This window comes from Prionailurus viverrinus, chromosome B4, assembly GCF_022837055.1.
Source record: "Prionailurus viverrinus isolate Anna chromosome B4, UM_Priviv_1.0, whole genome shotgun sequence".
Classification (NCBI taxonomy): Eukaryota; Metazoa; Chordata; class Mammalia; order Carnivora; family Felidae; genus Prionailurus; species Prionailurus viverrinus.
In genome coordinates, this window is record NC_062567.1 from 28,261,486 (window position 1) to 28,284,497 (window position 23,012).

Below are 23,012 nucleotides of genomic sequence, written 5' to 3' on the forward strand. Positions count from 1 at the left end.
GGGCAACAAGGACAGAGAAGAAGCTTTACCACACCAGGAGAAAACAGGGTGCTTAGAGTTCAGCAGGCCTGTTCCCAAACAAGAAACTCCAAGGGAGCTAGTTACAGGGTCAAAAGAGATAAGGTTGAAAAGTCAGACACAAAACACCTCTCACAAACCTTAACAAAACACACTAACATTCTGAACTGTGTTAAAAAGTATCGAGAAGCTTTTGAAAGTTTTAAAGGCATTGGGGCAGAAGAGAGAGATGTGGATCTTTCAGCAAGCTGAATGGACAGAAAGGCTGCCCAAGAGAGAATGCAGACAGGTCACCCAGGAGACAGGTCTCATAGCTCCACTCTTTCCTGACAGTATAGCACAGTTAGCAAAAACTGTGTGAGCATGCAGCACAAGAGTGGTTTTATTTATGTACCATTTAAATGCATGCTCAACTCCACTAACATAAACATTATCACACACATACAAGAAATGATAACTTTTAAATTATGAGATAATAAACTCAAAGTGTACACAAAGCTCTAATATTATTTCCACACTTCCATGATTACACATCCTGCTTCAGACACGAAGTGATGCCAACCTTGTTAGATGAAATGTAGAATGTAAGATCACTAGGATGTAGTGGAGACCATGGGAGCCACAGCCATATACCACTCTCAGGGATGAGCAAGTTTACACTAAGACACACGAGGCTAGGGAAAACCTCTCCAAAACTCAGCAACCCAGGCCATGATCAAATTTCCTCAAACCATGCCTACTAAAGACATCGCAACAGTTTGGCACAATTTTCTTGCCACACCATTTCATCAGGGACAAATATAAATGTTAAGCTCATTAACTGAGATGTCGTTTCTTCTTCACTACTTGAACAAAAAAACTAAGCAAGCAAACAAAATCTTAAAACACTGGCTACCAGTCATTATAAAAATGTCCTACAAATACCAGCACAGTGGTAGGTCTGTGTTCTGGCATCCCACTGAAAGCCAAGCAGAACCACCCATCAATGATTCTGACACCTGCCAAGTGAGACCTCATCAAGTGCACAGCCATAAGTGCCCAAGGGAACATTAGTCTTACACTTACTAAAATGTTCATCACAATCCCAATAAAGGAAAATTGGAATTGGCATGGAGAATGCATGTTGATTGCTTAGTGCCCTTAAAAAGATTCATCTCTCTCCAGTTGTGGAATGAATGAGTCACAAGGATAAAAGGCACAGCATAGGGAATATAGTCAATGCTATAGTAATACTGTTGTATGGTGACAGATCGTAGCTACACTTGTGGTGAGCACAGCAAAATGTATACACTTTTCCAATCACTGTTAGGCACCTGAAACTAATGTAACATTGTGTACCAACATTGTGTAACACTGTGTACAATACTTCAATTAAAAAAAAAAAAAAAAGGAAGCAGCAACATACGCAAAAATTAAAAACCTCAGGGAGGGGGACTTAGAGGAAGGTGGTCAAAAGTCCCCAACTTCCAATGATAACATAAATAAGTACGAGGCATGTAATGTAGGACGCAATGACTATTGCTAACTGCTATGTGATATACAGGAAGGTTTGCAAGAGAGTAAATTCTAATAGTTTTCATCACAGGAGGGAATTTTTCCTTTTTCCTTTTCTTCTTTCTTTAACTTTTATTACACTTATATGAAAAAATGAATGTTAGCTAAACCTATTGCAGTAACCGTTCTGTTACCTACGTAAACAAAACACCACATCATACGTCTTAAACTTACACAGTGACGTGTGTCAATTATTTCTCAACAAATCTGGAGAGAAAAAAATCAAAAGGAAAAAATCTGAACTCTCAACTAATCACTACACTTTCAGACATCACTTTGAATACTGAAATTAGACCAGGATGCTCTTGATTTTAACTTACTTTTAAGCTTACCAAAATAAAAGGAATATACATACACAGTGATTTCTGAATACCCTTTCCTATTAACAAGACAAGAATGCTTAAGTAAGGGGCACCTGGGTGGCTCAGTCGGTTGAGCATCTCTTGATTTTGACTCAGGTCACGATCTCATGAACCGTAAGATTAAGCCCCACTTTGGGCTCTGTGCTGACAGTGTGGAGCCTGCTTGGGATTCTCAGTCTCCCTCTCTCTCTCTGCCCCTCCCCTGCTCATACACTCTCTCTTTCTCTCTCTCAAAATAGACATTTTTTTTAAACTTTCTAAAAAAAGAATTTCTTAAAGAAATGACTGGTTCCAGGTATGGGGCAGAAAGTATGTAAGATGAATACACTGCCATTGCAGAAAGCAAGCATGCTCTTATCAAAAGCATTCAGGGGCCAATCTAAATAACTGTCACTATTACAAATATGGCAATAGGAGCACCAGTAAGAACATTAATGCAATATACTGAAACAATAACTATGTTAATGTTCATAAGTTTTTAATGACACATTTTTTTCAAGAGGGAAGAAAAAGGAAAGAGAGGGGCGACTGAGTGTCTCAGTCTGTTAAATATCCTACTCTCAGGTCATGATCCTGCATTTCGTGAGATGGAGCCCTAAGTCAGGCTCTATGCTGACAGTGTGAAGCCTGCTTGGGATTCTCTCTCCCTCTCTCTCTGCCCCTTCCTTGCTCATGCTCTCTAGGAAAGAAAGCAGAAAAGAGGAAAGAGGAAAAAGAGGAAAAAGAGGAAAGAGGAAAAAGAGGAAAAAGAGGAAAAAGAGGAAAAAGAGGAAAAAGAGGAAAGGAAAGGAAAGGAAAGGAAAGGAAAGGAAGAAAAAGAAAGGAAGGAAGAAAGAAAGGGGAGAGGGAGGGGAAAGAAAGAAAAGAGAAAGGGAGGAAGGGAGGTAGGAAGGGGAGAAAGAGAGAAAGAGGGAAGGAAGGAAGGAAGGAAGGAAGGAAGGAAGGAAGGAAGGAGAAACCAGGAGGATTTTAGCCAAGAAAACAAACTCATTATTCTGCAAACTGATAAAGAAAGAAATGGAATTAAGCATTTTGTCTCTCTTCCCTGTGCAAAAGCTACCACAGGGTAACAAACTCAATGACAACACAAAAGTTCTCTTTATAGGAATATTTTAGCTAATAAGTGGAAGACAATTAGAATATCAACATGTTGCAAACATACAAAAAAAAAAAAAAAAAAGGCCATCCAAACAAAAATCACCAATGCTGCTAATACTGCAAAATGAGAAACCACCAGACTTTATGCATCTCCTGATAGAACCATACAACAGGACCTAGAGATACCACTGTTGGAAAATCAAAACCAGAATCAAATCAAGACTTTGTACCTAATACGGGGGACACAGGAACACAGTTGATACCACAGGAATGGATTCAGCAAAGTCCAGACAGAGAAAAACCACAGGAAGAAAAACAATTAATTTCAATAAATAAATCATTTTGTGTGTGTGTGTGTGTGTGTGTGTGAAATTCAATGTGTAAATTTTCTTTGGATACTGATTTAAACAAGCCAAATATGAAACCACATTAATGAAACAGAGTAATTTTAATAATATTACATAGCATTAAGAAAATACTATCATTTCTAAAACAGTATGGGATTATGCAAAAAGTTTGCATCTTTTAGAAATATATACTGAAGCATTTTCAGAACAAAATATTGTGTAAGGTATGGAATTTCCTTTGAAATCATCCCATTTGATATACTAAACATGAAGCAAGATCGGGCATAAATTGATCCCTGTCAGACTGAGAGGTGAGGATGTATGTCATTATACTGCTCTCTTTAGTCTTATATATGTTTCAAATCTTCTGTAATAAAAAAATTAGCAAAAGAGAAATCATCTTGCAACATAGAAAACTATAAAGACAAGCGAGAAATACGCAATGTAACAATACTGAACAATAGCCTTTTTTCCCACCTAGGGTTAATTTTTTTTAAAAAAGGAAAGCTGACTAAAGTTGCATATTCATTGTAATGATTTCCATGATATTTACTCTGCTACAGCTGAATGAATCTCTTTACAAGAGACTGTGCTGACTTCAGAGAACATTCATTTGGAAGAGGCTCTGTTTCACTGAAAAGACTTCCTAAGTCAATCCCCCTAAAATGCTGTTTCGCAAAATTTAAACAACTTTTAAGATGCAACAAGAAATTACTTCAATTATTTTAACAACACCATTAGTGGGTCTACATGTGGCCTAAACCTCATTTAAATTAGGTGTGTCTTAACTCTGAAAATGCAAGTAACAAACACTACTGTAATCAGATTTCTGACACTTTTCAGAAAAATAAAGCACATTTGAGCATAATCCAGTTACAGAGACAAAAGGACTGTACCACACCCACACATACTTAGATCTTGTCAGGGAACAGTGGAGTGATACATGGGAACTAATGATGAAGAAAGGTGAAAAATATTCTCATGTTTTTAAACTATGTTACCAGAAGATCCTCAAAGAGACAGTATTTACCAATAAGATTAGCAGAGGAGTAGACAAAATTTTCAAATGTGAGGAGCATAAAAATTAGAAGCTTGCAACCCATAGGAATTAAAAGGAAATTATAAAAAGCAGTGAGACGTACACAGAGAGACATCACTATTTACGAGCTTCATCAGATTAAGAACTTTAGAAGTCTCTGTGTGTGTCATGTGTGTGGCGTGTATTTATTTCAAGGACAGATTGTATGAGAAATAAATCAAGAAGGAAAAACTAGGTTAAAAAAAACTAGGAAATAAAACATTTCATTTATTAGAAAAAACACTGAATTAATCATATAGAAAAAAAGTCCCATTAGATAAACAATATCTTGATCTTATATAGTATTCTTTAATGTTAGCATTATATCCTTTAATATAAATATTTACTTTTTCAAGTAAAAAAAAAAAGCCTACATAAAAACTCAGGTTTAAGTCAATAAAAAGGAGTAATACTTGTGAATATACAAAAATAAAGGCAAAGAATCACTGCAACACACACACACACACACACACACACACACACACACCCCTTTTCCAGACATTTTTAGTACACCACTGTAATGGCAGTCCCGACTCTGGCATAAGATTACACACCTCGACATTTTCCATTACCTATGATGGTGAAGCATCATTTACTGTACATAAGTAAAGCAGAAACAAGGTCTGTAATACTCAAGCTCTAGAGGATAAAGCTATGCTGTGGTTGTTCCTGAATTTGTTAAGTTCAAAAATGTTATTTTTACTTTTTTTTCTCTCTCTATATATATACTCTGTCTTTAAAATTGGTAAGGGAGGGAGGGCATCTGGGTGGTTCAGTCAGTTAAGCATCTTGCTCAGGTCATGATCTCAGGGTTTGTGAGACTGAGCCCTGCATCAGGCTCCACACTGACAGCACGGAGCCTGTTTGAGAGTCTCTCTCTCTCTGCCTCTCTCTCTGCCCCTCCCCTGCTTGCATTCTCCCTCTCAAAATAAATAAATAAACTTAAAAGAAAATAAAGTTGGTAAGGGAAAATAACCACAACTATAAAATGGTCTATAGCTAGCCCAAATGTCTCCCCTGAAGCAAACAAGGCTTGTACTTCACAAAAGCCTTGATCTTCACAAAAATGCAGCAATTTAGTTGGCCTTCATACTAAAGGAAGTGAATAAAGATGGATGATGTAACTACAAAGCAGAGAGCAATCATTTTAGCTGTGTTTTCAGTAGACATTTCTTCTAATTAAGGATCTCAATTTCTACTCTAATAGAGCACTGGCCACTAATCATGCATACCCAATTGAGGATATAGATGTAGGAGATTATTTGTGATGTTTCCATATAAATTTACAATCTTGGGGAATGTACAAAAATTAAAAAATATATAAAATTATATTCAAAAGAAAATATTATAAAACACTTCTTCAGCGTAAAAAAACATTTCTCATTTCTATTAAAGGAATGCTAGCACCACTGTGAATAAAATTAAAAGACCAAGGATACATTTGGACTTGGATCTGTAGAAATTATATTCAAAGATATGAAAAGTCTTTCATCACGTTAGATTATTTAGAACTTGTGTTGAATAGACTGTCCACCCCTCCAAACCATCTGTGACCAAGTCCATGATTTATGTCCTCCCTCGTGACGCCATTGCCGGTCTCATGGGACTGAAAGGAAATGGGAGTATATTTCTTGAATGCAAAACATGGTGCCAGTTGCTGCATAGGGATGGAAATAAAGATATGATTCTTTGCCTTATCACAATTTACAAGCTAGAGAGGTACACAGTAGCCACAAAATAAGCAAAATATAAAGAAACAAAAAACAGAACAGGGTGGTAGGTTTAAGAAAACTTAGTTCTTTATAAGATTGGTAAATGCCCAAGAATCTACTTCTTTATGATCAAAATACGAAAACAAGGTGAAGTAATACAAAAAAAAGGGGGGGGGGGGCTTTAGGTGAATGTGCTTAAGAACAATCATTAGAACTAGTCTTCAGTCACTTTAAAGCCTCTGTTCACAACAGAATTATTAGCAACTTCTAAAATGGCTCAAGAATGGAACCTGATATGGAGGTTAAAGAATGAAAATTACATCTGATAGTTACAAGTACCATCAATGTCTGTAATAATCCTCAAAGTCATTCTTCAGATCCTTTCAGGAAGGTCTAGAACATAGCTAAAATAAACATCTACATAACTTTTGAGACTTAAAAAAAAATAAAACATAAGAAAGGGAAGAGGGAGAGCTTCAGCAGGTAAGGGAGAGTACGTGTTAAGACAAGGACATTGCCCACAGTCTCCAGTATTCACAAATTGTACATTTCTAATCGAAATTTCACACTTACAGCATGTCAATAATTTTATGAAAAATTATTTTAATTATACAAAAGACATATTAAGCAAATTTGTTACTACAGATTATTTTTATCAAGCAAACAGAAGTACATAACATTGGCTAGAGTTATTATTTTTATAAATATTGCTCCATTTGGCTTAACCAAATAAAAAATGGCCTCAAAAATACTTCTAATGAGGTGGTTGCCCCACGGTTCATTATTTTCCTTCCCTATGTACTTAAAGCAAAATGCCATCCCATGAATATTTTTAGGTCAGACGCTCATTGTTCAGAGAATAACCTGATCAGGAAAGATAATGCTTTCATACTGAAACCAACAGAAGTAGTATTTTTTTTCACACTACTCTACAATATTTAAGTATATGCATATTGTGGTAGGCAGAATAATGGCCCCGAAAGATGTCCACATCCTAATCTTATTACCTTACATGGCAAAAGTGCCTTTGTCTGTGTAACAAAGGTCAAGGCTTTGACATGAGGAGATTATCATGCATTATCCAAGGGAGCCTAATGTAATACCTGAGTCCTTAAAAATGGAAGAGAAGCGAGGCGCCTGGGTGGCGTAGTCGGTTAAGCGTCCGACTTCAGCCAGGTCACGATCTCGCGGTCCGTGAGTTCGAGCCCCGCGTCAGGCTCTGGGCTGATGGCTCAGAGCCTGGAGCCTGTTTCCGATTCTGTGTCTCCCTCTCTCTCTGCCCCTCCCCTGTTCATGCTCTGTCTCTCTCTGTCCCAAAAATAAATAAACGTTGAAAAAAAAAATTAAAAAAAAAAATGGAAGAGAAGGGCAGAAGAAAAGAGAGGGAGATCTGACTGTAGAAGAAGTCAAAGAGATACAAGGTTATTGATGCTGAAGATGGCATAAGGGGCCACGAGCCAAGGAAAGCAGGCAGCCTTCAGATGCTGGAAAAATTCAAGAAAATGGATTCTCCCCTAGACCTTCCGAAGAGAGCACAGCCCGCCAACCCCTGGGTTTTCATTCAGTGAGATCCCCATAGCACCCTAACTTTCAGTACTGTAATGAAGTTTGTGTTGTGTTAAACCACTAAGTTTGTGGGAATTTGTTGTAGCAGGAATAGAAAACAAATCCATATGTATAAACAGTCACATACATATACACAGAATTACAAACACACTGCTCTTCAAACATGGGGGAGACAGATTATGTATTAATTCCATTTAAGCCAGTATTCCAGAGATGGCAAATTTTAGATGAGGAAGAGAAATGAAGAAGGTGGACTGGTAACGTTTGTGCCTGGAGCAGAGACACAGACAGCAGGCCCATACATACCCCTGGCCACCTGGCTCTCCCTTTCCCCCTTGGAATAGATGCATGATCTCTCCAGCTTTCACTATACATCACAGACCTGTATTCAGAATTCAGTGCAGTTTTCTCCTAGGATTCTTCATTCACCAGCGACTTTGTTTATGCCTCCTATTCCCAACCCCCTTATTCTGGTTACAAGAGAATGGCTATTATCAAATCTTAGTGTGTACTCATATTACTTATGCAAGCTGATCACCAGCTGGTTTTTGTTGTACTAAGCCATAAATCTTTGGGCTGTAACATCCCTGCCAAGCAATGGAATACTCTTTTCCAACTCATTAACACAAGTTCTATATTTAAAATAAATACTTCTCAAGCTGCTTAAATAACAAATTAACTAATGGATCAGGCATGGCACAAACCACATTTTAATTAAATTGATGATAGGTTGAGTAAACCTAGCAGTACTCTTTTGAAATACCCTTTGGTTACTGCTTTTTCCATCTTATGGTTGTTCTGAGGCTTCCTAGAACTGATCCTATGGCAATTTTCATCTTTAAACATAGAGATCATCTTTGTAAAATGATTTATTTTCGCGAAGTTACTCTTGCACTCCTTCCATACATAAGTTCACTATCAGCTATGTATACATATACATATACTCATACAGACGTACATGTATTTTTTTCTAATTACTACCAGGGTACCATTCTATGAACCAGAAGATGCTGCTGTATAATGTGTTGGGAACACAACTGCAGCACAGGCCACAAGCTGGTGTAATTTTCCCATTTATCCTTTACTCTGTAAGAAAGAGCTGAAAATAGTGGTTGCTCTACACACAGGATAGACAGAAAATGTAGGCTACAGAAAATGTTCTACAACTTTTGGAAAGGACATAAATAAAAAGGCGATCCATGCCGGGAACACACAGTGGGACAGTCTTTAAGGCGAGCAAGGTCAACAGCTTGGACTTGTGAGACAAGAAGGAGAAATCCTAGGTGAGGGAATGGAAGCATAATCCCCTTTATGGAGTTATGAAAATTCTAAATTTGTTTACATGCACTCAAGTACGAATATGAGGGAAATAATTAAAGGAAGCATCAAACATAAGACATGGAAAGAGCTGAATAAAAAAGATCTCTTTGAGAGAAGGCATTATCAGTCCTTTCTCAAATGTGTTCCTCGAGCACAAATATGCCCACATGCACTTACACATCATGAGTCATACTACGTGCACACACTGTAACAACCAGATTCTTTATGAAGGAGAAAACCTATTTGCTAAAATGTAGGGAATGAACCGATACATGAAAATTAATATACTATTAATTTATAAATCAATATAAGTGAATATAGTAAATACAAAATAGCATCAGGAATTAATACATTGATTTACACTTAATTCTTTTTTCTTTAAAACTTGGCCCTCCACATGTACCCCAATGTTTATAAAGCTGCGCTTTCGACAATGGCCAAATCATGGAGAGATCCAAAATGTCCATTGACTGACGAATGGATAAAGAAGATGTGGTTTATATATACAATGGAATACTACTTGGCAATGAGAAAGAATGAAAACATGCCATCTGCAGCAATGGGGGTGGAACTGGAGGGTATTATGCTGAGTGAAATAAGTCAGTCAGAGAAAGACAGATATCATATGTTTTCACTCATATGTGGATCTTGAGAAACTTAACAGAAGACCATGGGGGAAGGGAGGGGGTAAAATAGATACAAACAGAGAGGGAGGGAGGCAAACCACAAAAGACTCTTAAATACAGAGAACACACTGAGGGTGAACGGAGTGAGGGGGAGGGGAAAAATGGGTGATGGACATTGAGGAGGGCACTCATTGGGATGAGCACTGGGTGTTGTATGTATGCCAATTTGACAATAAATTATTTTTTTTAAAAAAAAGGGTCCCTCATAAAGACTACAGCCTGTGCATTCCAAGAACAAATCAGAAGGGGTTAAAATACCAAGCACCTTGTGTCTTTTGTGTGGCTTCCTTGCAGTCCTTCACTATGTGGGACTGACAAAATGATTCGGAGATATGAAGCCCATCTCCAGCTGGGTACAGAAGCAAACACAACTGGGATGCAAAGCCATTTCTGACACTAAAAGCAATGAAAAAATAAATAAGCAAACAGTCTGAAGAAGCAAATAAGAGATCTATATCAAGTGCAGCAAGAAGAGAAGGATTTTATCTGCCAGGCTTTCATGGTGACAAAAATCACCCACAATATGGGTCTCTCTGTGGCATGCGCTAATAGAAAAAAGAACGTACGTACCTGGTTAGAATGGGAAAAAGAAAAAGAAACCTTGCTTACAACCTAATCTTGCAGTACAATATGTTCATAAAATTATTTTCTCTGTGCATTACTACCTCTAATTGCCATTTGGAAATGGGCTTCCTTGCTTTGACTTAAAATGTACCTTCTTAATATATCCATAGCTACATTACCTTTACAAGTTTTCCAGTGTCAGTAACTATTTCTGCAGCTTATAAACAGACCATATAATTGGGTAGGTAAGGTATATTCCAATACAAAAGCAATGGTACAAGACCTCGGGGTCAAGTACAAGATACTAGCCAAAGACAAAAAGAAGGGAGAAGGGAAGAAGTATTCAGGCAGTGGGGACGAAGTGTTTGGGGGGGGGGGGGGGGCGGGAGGGGAAGTCAGTAAGAAGTGTTCTTCTCTCAGATTTCAGCAGGTTTTTGACAGATACAGAGAGTTTCATGCACAAGGGGTCCAGTTCCACAGAGTTTGGGTCTAATTTCAAAGGCAATTTCTGGTGGAGCCTATAACTCACCCCCTCCTAAAGTGCCACACGTAAAGGTGTGGAGGTCCTGCCTAGGCAGAACTGTGGGCCCCCCACAGGCAAAGCTTCTCAGATGAAAACACTGTCCAAGGATCACCTGCTAACTGTAGGCTAAAAGTCCTACTGATGACATGGGGCAGAGAATTTCTAAAAAATAATACTTCTCTGCCTAATGGACTAACAGTCATTAAGTGTAAAATATTATATTCCATATGTGTTGAGATTTGCCAAAAATTAACCACACAGATGTGGTTAAATAATGTAAGGAGCAAATGTTTACTCTGCTTAAAGATAACCCAGAAATACTGATGCCTGATAGGAAGCACAAAGATGCTGTGACTCTAAGTGAGGTGTTGGAGATGCCACAAAGAAACCAACAAAGGGATCTTGAGGGAACAGTAAGGGTTCATACATTTTTGGCAGTAACTCGGCTTGTCTTGAACATGAAGCTCCAGCAATGGCTATGCCATAAGCACAGACGATGTTAGTTTACATAGACTAAGGTTCCCAATGGTAAAAATAGGGGAGGTGGGCCTGGATGTTCTCTAGGGGACTGCTACAATTCTATAAAGGTATGAAAATCTTTTTCAAATGTCCCTTACACAATATACAGTAATATACTGGCAGTCTCAATGGAGGAGAAGCCATGCACATGTCTAAATGTTCACATGCTCAATGGAAGGTAAGGATTCTTTTGTAAAGTAAGCAGATAATAAATAACACAGTACATTGAAAAGACTACAAAGTTACTTTGGAGTGTTGCAACATAAAGACCACAGATGAAATGTTTCAGTCCAATGAAGCAAGTGATCACTTATCTTTTATTAGTGTATTTTAAAACCTACTATTACTTGTGTTCTGATGTGTGGAAAATGTATTTTGTTCCTTTTTTATGAGTGACGCATTTCACAAGTTTGAAAATAATTTCACAACCAAAATCACCATATGTTGATTGCTGGTTATTTAATTGGAAAATTGACGGATAAAAATAGGCACCTTTGTGATACCAAATATCAATGAAAAAAAAAAAGATTTTATTTATGGTATTTAAATGTAGTCCTCTGGAACAAACAAGCAGGTTCGCAGACAGTGTGCCTGCTGCTGAACTGCTGTCGCCTGACAGCCCATCTTATCTGCCAAATTGCTCATTAGGTTTGGCAATTTTCACCTGCGCCTCCAGTTTATATTTCAGCAGGGAATAAACATCAGCCTGCTTCTACCATCTTCCAACACCCCTCAGTAGCACAGTCCCCACCCAGCTGCAGTCCTCCAAACACCCACCTTGTGTACACACCATTATTTTCAAAATGTCAATTTGGCTTCCAGCTCTGGAAGCTAGCTTACCTTAAATAAAGAAAAAATAGGAGAGAGAATACGTAAAATAAGCCCCACATTATAATACAAAGTGGGCTAATAATTCACTTCCTTTTTTAATACCAAAAAAGAACACATAAACAATCTGAATTTAATTTTAAAAATGCTCATTTCAGGGACTGCTTCTGAGTGTGGCACAGGTGACAAGAAAGCAGTGAAGTGGATTCTTCTTCCAGTTGGTCCTGACCCATCCAACCTTTATTATAGGTCTGAAAGGAGAATACTCCAATTTATAAATAAACAATAGAGGTAACGTGGCAACCAGAACAAAGAGGGAGCTGAGAGTACTACCCAGCTCTCTGTCTGTGCCTGCTTCCACTGATCCCTTCCAATGAGCACTCTGACATTCAGAGGCAGATCAATACACAAAAAATACAAAAGAGATACTTTGTGGGCAAAAAGCAACAAAGATATCAAACAAAATGTCTGAAACCCCATAAAACAACTTCTGATGGAATACTGTTTTTCGTTTTGCAGAAGTAAAATATTCACCACCAACCCTGCAATTAGCTAGAAAATTACAATAATTACAGCAATTTTGTATCCCATCTCCAATCCAATTAATAGATATATGACCTTGTCAACATGTAATAATCAGATTGCATCTACAACAAAACTGGATGAGTTTTATATGCTGAATAGAACTTGCACAGTAAGAAGGTAATTATTTGAAATACCGAGAATACCATTTGTATGCCATGCTCCACTTCACAAGTTAAAAGGAAATACAATAGGAATATTATTTCTATTTTTCAATATATATTTAAATCAAATCCGGAAAATAGTATTCTAATACCAGTTCATGTTAAGAGAATAGATTTCTAAAGCAAAGATCTTGGCTCTCTTGGCAAGGCAAAATCAATGTGCATATGCTTGGGCAAGAAAAAAAGTGAGATCAAGAAAGAAAAGGAAAGAGGTGCTAATTTCAGGACACAATCCTTCTGTAATAATTATCAACATTTCTTTAAGTTCTAAAAGTTAGGAAACTAGTAAAATCTTAGTAATTAATCAAACAGCACTATTTAAATAAAATTTTGCCAGTAATGGATAAAAACTAACTGTAAAATTGACACAGCTTAGGGCACTTTCACAACATTTCTATAGCAATACCATTTCCAGAAATTTTACAGTTATTAGGGCATGGGCCAGTTCCAAAGGAACCTTGAATCTTCAGTCTGAATTTTCCAGAGTTAATACAAAAAATTTAGCATTCTGGGGTGAAAAGGAACCTGGCATGATTCTAAGATCGGACTTCCCTGGAACATCTGACCTCCACAAAAAGTCTTCAAGAATTAGAGAAGAGAAGAGAAGAGAAGAGAAGAGAAGAGAAGAGAAGAGAAGAGAAGAGAAGAGGGAAAAGAAATTACTAGACTTGAACTCAATTATTTATTTGCACAGGAAATGTGTGCCCCTAAACACATTAGGTATAAGCCTGGATTTGTCAACACTGACAATAGATACAGTTAAACATGTATCACGGAATTGTGAGGTTAACAGAAAACAGTCCCAATCTGACTGTATATTGAATAGAGGCATTGTGACCTAGTAAAGAATATATGTCCTATAGAGGTTCCTGGATGGCTCAGTTGGCGGAGCACGTGACTTTTGATCTCAGGGTTCTGATTTCAAGCCCAACATTGGATAATAGAGATTAGAGATTACTTAAAAATCTTTACACACACACACACACACACACACACACACACACACACACACACACACTTAGGGTCTATAACTTCTCAACCCTTTTAAACATCCATAAGGTCTGCACTCAAGAGACAACATTATCATCATCACTACCATACACTCTTCTGTTATCTAGTGCTTATCATGTGCCCTGCACTGTATTAGGACTTTAAAGACCTGATTTACTACTCACATCAATCCTGAGGCCACTACTTGCAGATTAAGGAATTGAGACTGAGAGATTACTAATCTTGCCCAAATGTTCAAACTGCTGGGACATTGCCTGTAGTCTTTTTAAACCATGAATCTACTACTCTGTACTACTGCTTAGAAAGGAGTTTTTGCATAGGAAGTTCACGTTAAGGATAAAGTAAAACAGACTGCCTCCCTCTCAAATTTACCAAAAGTCTGGTTGGAAAAAAAAAAAAAAAAACAAGACCACTTATGCAGGGTCTGGTATTTGGTTATCTCTAAATCGAAGTATGCTTTTGCCTGAGAGGATGCAAACATCATCCCAGAAGTACAAGTACACCAAAAGCTCCAGGGACTTGATGTCAAGATCTTCAAATTCCATTTGCATCTTTCCCTAAAATGGCTTATTGTCCTTAAAACAAAGGTTCAAGGTGAAATGCTGGCTCTTCCTACCCATTCTCCCTTGTCAACAGCCCTAAGGGCTGATATATCCAGGATGCCTGAGGCCCAGGACTCACAGGACTTTTAGAGGCCCAAATGTTTTAATTTCTTCTGAAGTCAGAAGGAAAACCAAATGAACTTTTAGAATTAAAGTTCTTAAGTTTTTCTCACATCATATGAAAATACTTGGAGACCATGAAAATTATTAAATTTTACATGACAGAAAAAACAAAATACTGAAATATTTAAAGTTATAGGAAATATAAAGTTTATTATTGATATTATCACGGTGAGAAGTGTCCACGAAAGCAAAGCAGCATGTCTAGGAAAGTCATAATGATTCTCTGAACAGCTTTTCTACTTCACAGGATTAAAAAACATGCACACATGCACACACATTTAAAAAATAACAAAATAGGGGCGCCTGGGTGGCGCAGTCGGTTAAGCGTCCGACTTCAGCCAGGTCACGATCTCGCGGTCTGTGAGTTCGAGCCCCGCGTCAGGCTCTGGGCTGATGGCTCGGATCCTGGAGTCTGCTTCCGATTCTGTGTCTCCCTCTCTCTCTGCCCCTCCCCGTTCATGCTCTGTCTCTCTCTGTCCCCAAAAAAATAAATAAACGTTGAAAAAAAAATTTAAAAAAAAAAATAACAAAATAAAAAAATGTGTGTCACTTATCCTGAATCTTACAATTGACGAGATATATATACCACTGCACACAGAAACTTCCAGGATGCTAAACAAAGGTACGTTCTGATACAGTGGCCTTGATGTTGAGAAAGTAAGTGACTCAGGGTAGCAAATCCTTCTGCCACTCAACTAATTTCTAGTTCATTCCTTTCCAAAAAAAATGAAAGGAAGAAATGAACCAGTTGTCTTTCCACTGATACATCAAAAAAATAAGTTTTGATGAATAATTACTAATTGATGTTTGGTGCTTAATCTGGGAGACGTAGAAGAACGGGTAACAGTGCCTTAGCAAACTCTATTTATGCCCTTCCACTCACTTCTGTGAACAAGACTTCTCAGATAACAATTTCCTATTCTAGAAAAATTTAATATTTTTCAACAAGTGTACTAATTGGGTATACTATGCATTTATAATAAAAATAACTTCTATAATCTATGAGATGACAAATACCCATTTGTCCAGACTATATGTAAAACTGAAAATCTACGGGTGCCTGGGTGGCTCAGTCAGTTGAGCATCTGACTCTTGATTTAGGTTCAAGTCATGATCTCATAGTTCATGGGTTCAAGCCCCACATTGGGCTCTGTGCCAGCAGTGAGGAATCTGCTTGGGATTCTCTCTGCCCCTCCCCTGCCCTTGAGTGCACGCACTCTCTCCCTCTCTCTGTCTCTCTCTTTCTCTTGCTCTCTCTCCCTCCCTCCCTCAAAAATAAATAAAGTTAAAAACAATGAAAATCTACCCTACAGTCTGCAGAAACCAGCCTTACAAGCCATTCTACTACCTAGAGTAACGAGTCCAGGAAATTAGACTACGATCTGCAGCAACCAGTTCAGGAAGCTGAGCAATAATCCGTGTAACAGCCCAAAATAACCAGGATTTCATCAATAACTGACAGCTTCCCTAATTCTTGACTCTGCTTTCAACTTAAGAACCACCAGAGGAAGCCAAATATGTCCTCTTAATCAATCACATAGGGTACTCTGCTTCTGGGTAGCTCCCTTACAGATTCTCTGTGCCAACAGCTTCCAGTCAGGGCACATCTAGACCCTCCCCTTTGTTTTACTATAAAGCTTCCTCACTTCCCTGCCTGTCTTGGAGCCCCAGACACAAGTGATGGTGGGGGAGTCTCTTGCCACAGCAGGCTCTAAATAGTTTGTTCTTATTTCGATGTTCTCATTTATTTCCACAATAACCAAAATATTTTATACATTGCATATTTATGCTATGTTGATCACTATGTAGCAATAACAATCAGTATATCTGCATTTTATGAAAAATTTAAGAGTTAAAATTTGGATATATTTTCTTAGTTTCAGAGAAATTTGAAAAGATGACTAACCAAAGATATTCAAGCCTAAAAATATATTGGGTTAAAATTCAGAGTTACATTAAATGAAACAAAGCTGAAGAAAAACTGAAATTAAGTAAACTGTGAAACTGTTAAATAAGAGCACTATGCATGTGTTTCCTTGAAAAAAGTACACACACGTTTATTAAGAATAATTATAAACACATATGAAAACAGAACAGTATACTGAATCCCCATATAGCCACTCAGCTACCCATTCCTCACTTACCCAGCCTGTTTATTTTGAAGCAAATTCCAGATATATCATTTCCAACAACCTGACTCAGTATGTATTACAAAAAGATAAAGACTTTTTGGAAAATAATTTCAATAACATAGCACATGTAAAAGGAAATAAATACTTTCTTAATATCAAATACTCAATCAGTGCTCAACTCACCAATTAGCCTACAACTGGTATTCGTTTGTTGTACTGTTTCATTTAAATCAGGCATTAAACAAGATTCATACATTATGATTGGATGTTGTATCTCTTAGGTGTCTATTAATCTGTGTTCCTTTCTCCATCTCTTTCCCCTACCTTGCACTTGACCTATTGAAGTACCTGGGTCACTGGACTTCTATAATTTCCCACAGTCTTGACTTGACTGATTGCATCCCTATGGTGTTGCCATGCTTCCAGGTGTCTGGTATTTTCTAGAAAATTGGCAGTTAGATCTAGATGTTTGATCGGATTGAAATTTAATTTCTTTTGTCAAGACCACTTCATAGTATTATATTCTTCCATCAGGAGGCACATGATACTTAGTCCACTCTCCTTAATTTATTATCTTTTTTTATATTAGCAAGTAATTGATGATAAGTACATAGATTCATTATTTCATCAGGAATGGCAAATTAGTAATATTCTAATTCTATTATTACTTTGTCACTTATTGGCTATGATACTTCTATACAAAGAAACTTCCCTTTCATCTACTACTTAGTTACCCAATAATACTATTCATACAGGAAAGAGAGGAGAGATACCTAATTCTTTAATTCTTTTATCAGTTTCCCAAATAATAAGTTGATCCATTAGTATCCTTCACCTTGCTTGTTTACTTATTTTTTTAATCTTTTAATGTTTATTTATTTTTGAAAGAGAGAGAGACAGAGCACAAGCAGGGGAGGGGCAGAGAGGGAGGGAGATACAGAATCCCAAGCAACTCCAGGCTCTGTGCTGTCAGCACAGAGCCCGATGTGGGGCTGAAACCCATGGACTGCAAGATCATGACCTGAACCGAAGTCACATACTTATCTGACTGAGCCACCCAGGCACCCCATCCTAGCTTATTTACTTATCGTCATTATGAATTCAAGAATACATTGCTATTTACTAACCTTATTAATGTTCTAATAGTCTCTCCTGTGCCAGTAGGAACTTCCATATGACTCCTGGGCCCTGCTGACACAACTCTAGTAATCTTTCATAGCTTCGTTATTTTCTTATGTGGCAGAATGATCCAGAATCATCTCCTACATTTCCTCCCTGAACCAGAATTCAGCCATTTCTCCATGAATTTCCAAAAGGACAGTTCTGGTCCTTTTGAATGGAAAATGCAATTCCCAAAGTACAGTCTAGATATCAGGGAATGTTCAGTTATTGGGCTGGGGCATTAATTCTAGACATATTCAGTAAATGCATATAGAATCTTCCCTTCCTTCCTCCTTCCTTTTTTATTTTTATTTATTTTTGTATGTGTGTGAAATGAAACATACCATAGATTCATTATATGTCCTATTCAAATTGAGAATCATGGGGTTTTTATGTATTCTACTCTAAGTTGTATCTGTATTCCTTTTCCTCTATACTCTGAATCCTGAATCCTCAATGGCACAAGAAATAGAATTAGAATATTATTATAATTCTTCATTTCCTCCATCTCATAATATCCACCCAACAATCTAAGACTAATGGTACCAATGTTACCAACAACAAACTGTTGCAAGGTTCGTTTGTTTCATGCTTTTTTTTTTCCATCTTCCCTTGGTGGTACAAATTACTAATATTTATAGTTACCTGAAATAGTTACTCTTGGATGACTGAGCAACCAACTGGACATATAATTTATGTTTACTTATGTCAAATGATTTTTAAGAATTACTATTAAGCTATTAATAGTATTAAAATTTGATTATTAACTACATAAAATATAACATGCTTTGAATGCAAACTATACAAAACAAGAGGTTTTAAGTCAGCCTTGCTTCTACTCCATTTCGTTCATCTTATTCTCTCCATTCCCTGCAGGTACCTATTCTTCATGGTTATCCTTTTTTTACTTTATTTCTTCAACCTAAGAAGATTTTTATATAGTCTTTCACTATGTGGTCTATTTTATTTACTTTTTCATTTTTTAAAGCACATTTTTTGGAATTAAAAAAACTTATTTTAGTGTTAATATTTATATTTGCACTGTTTGTGTAATACTGCCCATAATTCCCCCTATTGATTACCTTCTATGAGGAATATCATTATTAGCTAGTCATCACTTTTTGTCCTTCAGTTTAAGGGTATTATTCAGAACACTGTTCAATATACTAGGCTCAAGAAAATTTTTATCAAGTGTTAGTTTTAATTTCTCTTAGATAACTGCTATTTTGACCATAAAGACGATGATTCATTAATTCAGGGTTTCTCTACCTCAGCACTATTGACATTTTGGGCAGGATAGTTGATGTGAGGAACTGTACTATGCCTTGTAGGATGTTTGGCAACATCCTTGGCCTTAATCAGATGCTCATAGTATACCCCATCTTTACCAGTTGTGACAACCAAAAATATCTCCATATATTTTCAATTATCCCTTGTGGGAAAATATCACTCATACCTGAGAACCACTAATTTAACTAACTCAAGGTTCTTGCTTTATATGTATTACAAGGACAAACTAGTGTCAACTTATAAAAAACCATAAAAAGACCTGAATATGAGAATTCTGTGTATTAAATCCACCTAAGCTTTATCTTAATTCGCAAACTTAATGTTCCCTGTTTTACTCAGAAAAAAAGAAAATTGTATACATCAATTCTTCATGCAAAGAAGTAGAGGAATGAATTCATTCATAGTAAAACTTGGAAAACATATAGAGTTATCACTTTCTTTCTCTAAGTTTAAGTATTAGGAGTTTATTTATCTGAAATCTTATATTAACCATGCACTTAATTAGATTTGATTATTCCCCAATTCCACAAATTTCTATATATCACTAGATTCTTTATTTCCATATTTGTAAATCAGGAAGACCACTAAACATAAATTCCTTGTTGACAAGGATGAGGCCTTATTAACTCAACTCTGGACTCATTACCTATCACAATGCCTGGCCCATCATAGTCCAACTCTTGTACTATGTTTGAGTGAGTGGTATTAATACAGTATGACCAATCATCTTAATAGACAGGGGATTCGTATATAATGGGTAACTTTTACATAGTCACTAAACCTTGTGTTTAGTAGATGGTGACCAAACACTTGCCCAGGGGCTGCCCAAACCATAAAATCTAAATAAACTTAGCATATAAAATTCAGAACTGAAAAGTAATATTTACATATTCTCCCACTGATGGCTATAAGACATTTCAAATGGTTCAAATAAAAGTTCCTTTTCTCAATAAAGACAAGGTAAAAGAGAGATTTTGTGTTGAAAACAGCATTTAAATTTTAACACAACAGGACCAGCCAAATGTGGGTGGTGGTGGTTAAGAAATGTTGCTGAGTGAGGAACAGTCAAAAGACAAAACTTGATGGAAAGTATGCCATTCAAATTCTTCTTAACATAAAGACAGCATTTACCTTTCCTCCAACACTTTTTTTAAGGAGCAGCTACATTGGAGGCATATCCGGCTTTATAAAACACATGAATAAAAAACTACAACAACAACATAAGAAAAAGCTCTATATTTAATTATGTATATTAGGGTGCAATTATTCACATAAAGACACTATTTTCCAAATATCAGGCACCTGAATACCTATAGTATTATTTAATTAAAAATTTACTTTAAAGTTTACTTAGTTTGAGAGAGAGACAGTGTATGCGTGCATGAGCAAGGGAGGAGCAAAGAGAGAGGGAGACAGAATCCCAAGCAGGCTCAGCACTGACAGCCTTAAAATTTACTTTAAATCACATTTGGGCAATCTACTTTTTATAAATGGATTTAGGGGCACCTGGGTGGCTCAATCGGTTAAGTGTCTGACTGTTGATTTCTGCTCAGGTCATGATCTCATGGTTCGTGAGACTGAGGCCCAGGTAGGGCTCTGCACTGACAGCGTGGAGCCTTCTTGGGATTCTCTCTCTGCTCCTCCCTCCCTCACTCGCAGTCTCTCTCTAAATAAATAAATAAATAAACATTAAAAAATATAATAAGTAAGTTTATTCCAAGCAATCACTAAAAACACGGACTTAATGAGCTGCTATACAACAGAAAAAGTAACTGGTGTACCACTTACATATTGCCTTGCATACCATGCCATGCATGGCACATACCTCACATTTTGAGGAATGTTGCCTGAGGTAAATCCAACAAGGTTTTTAAAATAGCATATTCATGTAGTAATCAAACGTTACTTCCACAAAATTAGTTTAAAAATATGTTTATACATGCATACAAACCTAAATTTTATAAGAATAAACCATATATTCTAAATACTATCTAACTATATTCTATTTAGGATTCTGTGTATTATTATAGAGATATTATAATATAATATATATATAATTATAATTACATATAATTATATATAATATATTATATATAATAATATATAATAATATGTAAATATATATAAATAATATATAATATTATATATTATTATATAATATATAATTATAATATATAATATATAATAAAATATAAAATATATAATATAATATTATATTTTATTACCTATTATACACGAAGATGTACTAAAGACTATTGGCAAAATCACACAGCACTTGAAAAACTGCAATGTGGGGCGCCTGGGTGGCGCAGTCGGTTAAGCGTCCGACTTCAGCCAGGTCACGATCTCACGGTCCGGGAGTTCGAGCCCCGCGTCGGGCTCTGGGCTGATGGCTCAGAGCCTGGAGCCTGTTTCCGATTCTGTGTCTCCCTCGCTCTCTGCCCCTCCCCCGTTCATGCTCTGTCTCTCTCTGTCCCAAAAATAAATAAACGTTGAAAAAAAAAAATTAAAAAAAAAAAACTGCAATGTTTCCACATAAATGTGACTAAAAGACAACAATTTTTAACTTATAAATTTATTGAAATGGACCTTCTTAACAACTGCTCAATTGTAAGATTAGATAATTACAAACACTGATTTTATTTTTAGCAAAAGTTCTTCACTTTTCTGAGTAAATCTGTAGGAATGGCAGACAGAATTATTCAGGCAAATATTCTAGAACTTGAGTACTCTATGACCCCAGATTCCTAATATAAACTCAAGAAGCCCTGTATTTTCCTTCCTGCGGAATGTATTCTAACAGCCACTCTTCCAAATCTCTGAAGATAACTCTATCCCTGCGGTCACTTCATCACCTGCTCTTTAGATAGAGTTCAAGTAATGGCTGTATCCAAGTTGATTATCAATCAGAGATGCTATGCTCTGATTCACTGTGAGGCCTTTGACTATTTCCTATTTGATCTATCATTCAGAAGAAATATACGGAAAGAAAAATTCAGGTAATATAACTTTACAGTTATCCTTACTTACCTTGGGTGAGCGATTAAAAGTCTACCAGTCTAAAGTAAAATAAGCCTAATATATTAATGTGTGAAGAATCTTGACTACCTCTCCAGCAAAAGACATTTGCCCAGGTCCTAAACTTAATCAGTTTTGATAAAAACAGATAATGAACTCCATTCACAGGAGCATGGCTGGATAACAAGAGTTGGCATCCCTGCAAATTACGATGAAACATGCAGAGAAGAAAGAGCCTTCACTTACTTGCACGAAGGACTGAAGGTGTCACTTCAATCTCGCTTGTCGCTTGGTAAGGCTGAAAGGCGGAGACACTGCTGGTGCCCAGCTCACTGCCAAATACCTCTGGACTCTGGGTGCCCGTGGAGCTGGCACTGGTGCCGTCACCTCCATGATGTGGATCTTGCTCATCAAACACTGCCACCAGCTAGAAATGGAAGGTAAATTTGCATTTATAAACAAAGGCATTTATAATTGCTACCAAAAACTTATACCACATTGGACATAAATCGATAGAGGAGAAATACTGCTATCTAAGCACCCAGAAATGTTATATCTTAGGAAGCCAAACTTCAAAGAAACAGTCTTTCCCTGAGTTTTGATGGTTTACTTTTTTATTTCTCAGTTGTGCATTTCAAATCCAAAACTCTAAGGATGAAAAATAATAAAATGGTTTTATATCACAGAATGCTAAAGGAAATAGGGTCGATTTAAATCTTTTTGTAAATGATATACTAAGAGTAAAAGAAAATGG

The 23,012-nt window shown here is 36.8% G+C and overlaps 1 protein-coding gene across 14 annotated transcripts in view; it reads right to left on the reverse strand.

Annotated features, from left to right (window-relative positions):
• PARD3 (par-3 family cell polarity regulator) overlaps positions 1-23,012 on the reverse strand; it is a 676,275-nt gene that overhangs the window by 381,263 nt on the left and 272,000 nt on the right. For all 14 annotated transcript variants that reach the window (XM_047865961.1, XM_047865959.1, XM_047865960.1 and 11 more), the window contains one exon: positions 22,505-22,685. In XM_047865961.1, coding sequence (XP_047721917.1) covers positions 22,505-22,685 — 181 coding nt within the window. The remainder of the gene's footprint in view (positions 1-22,504; positions 22,686-23,012) is intronic.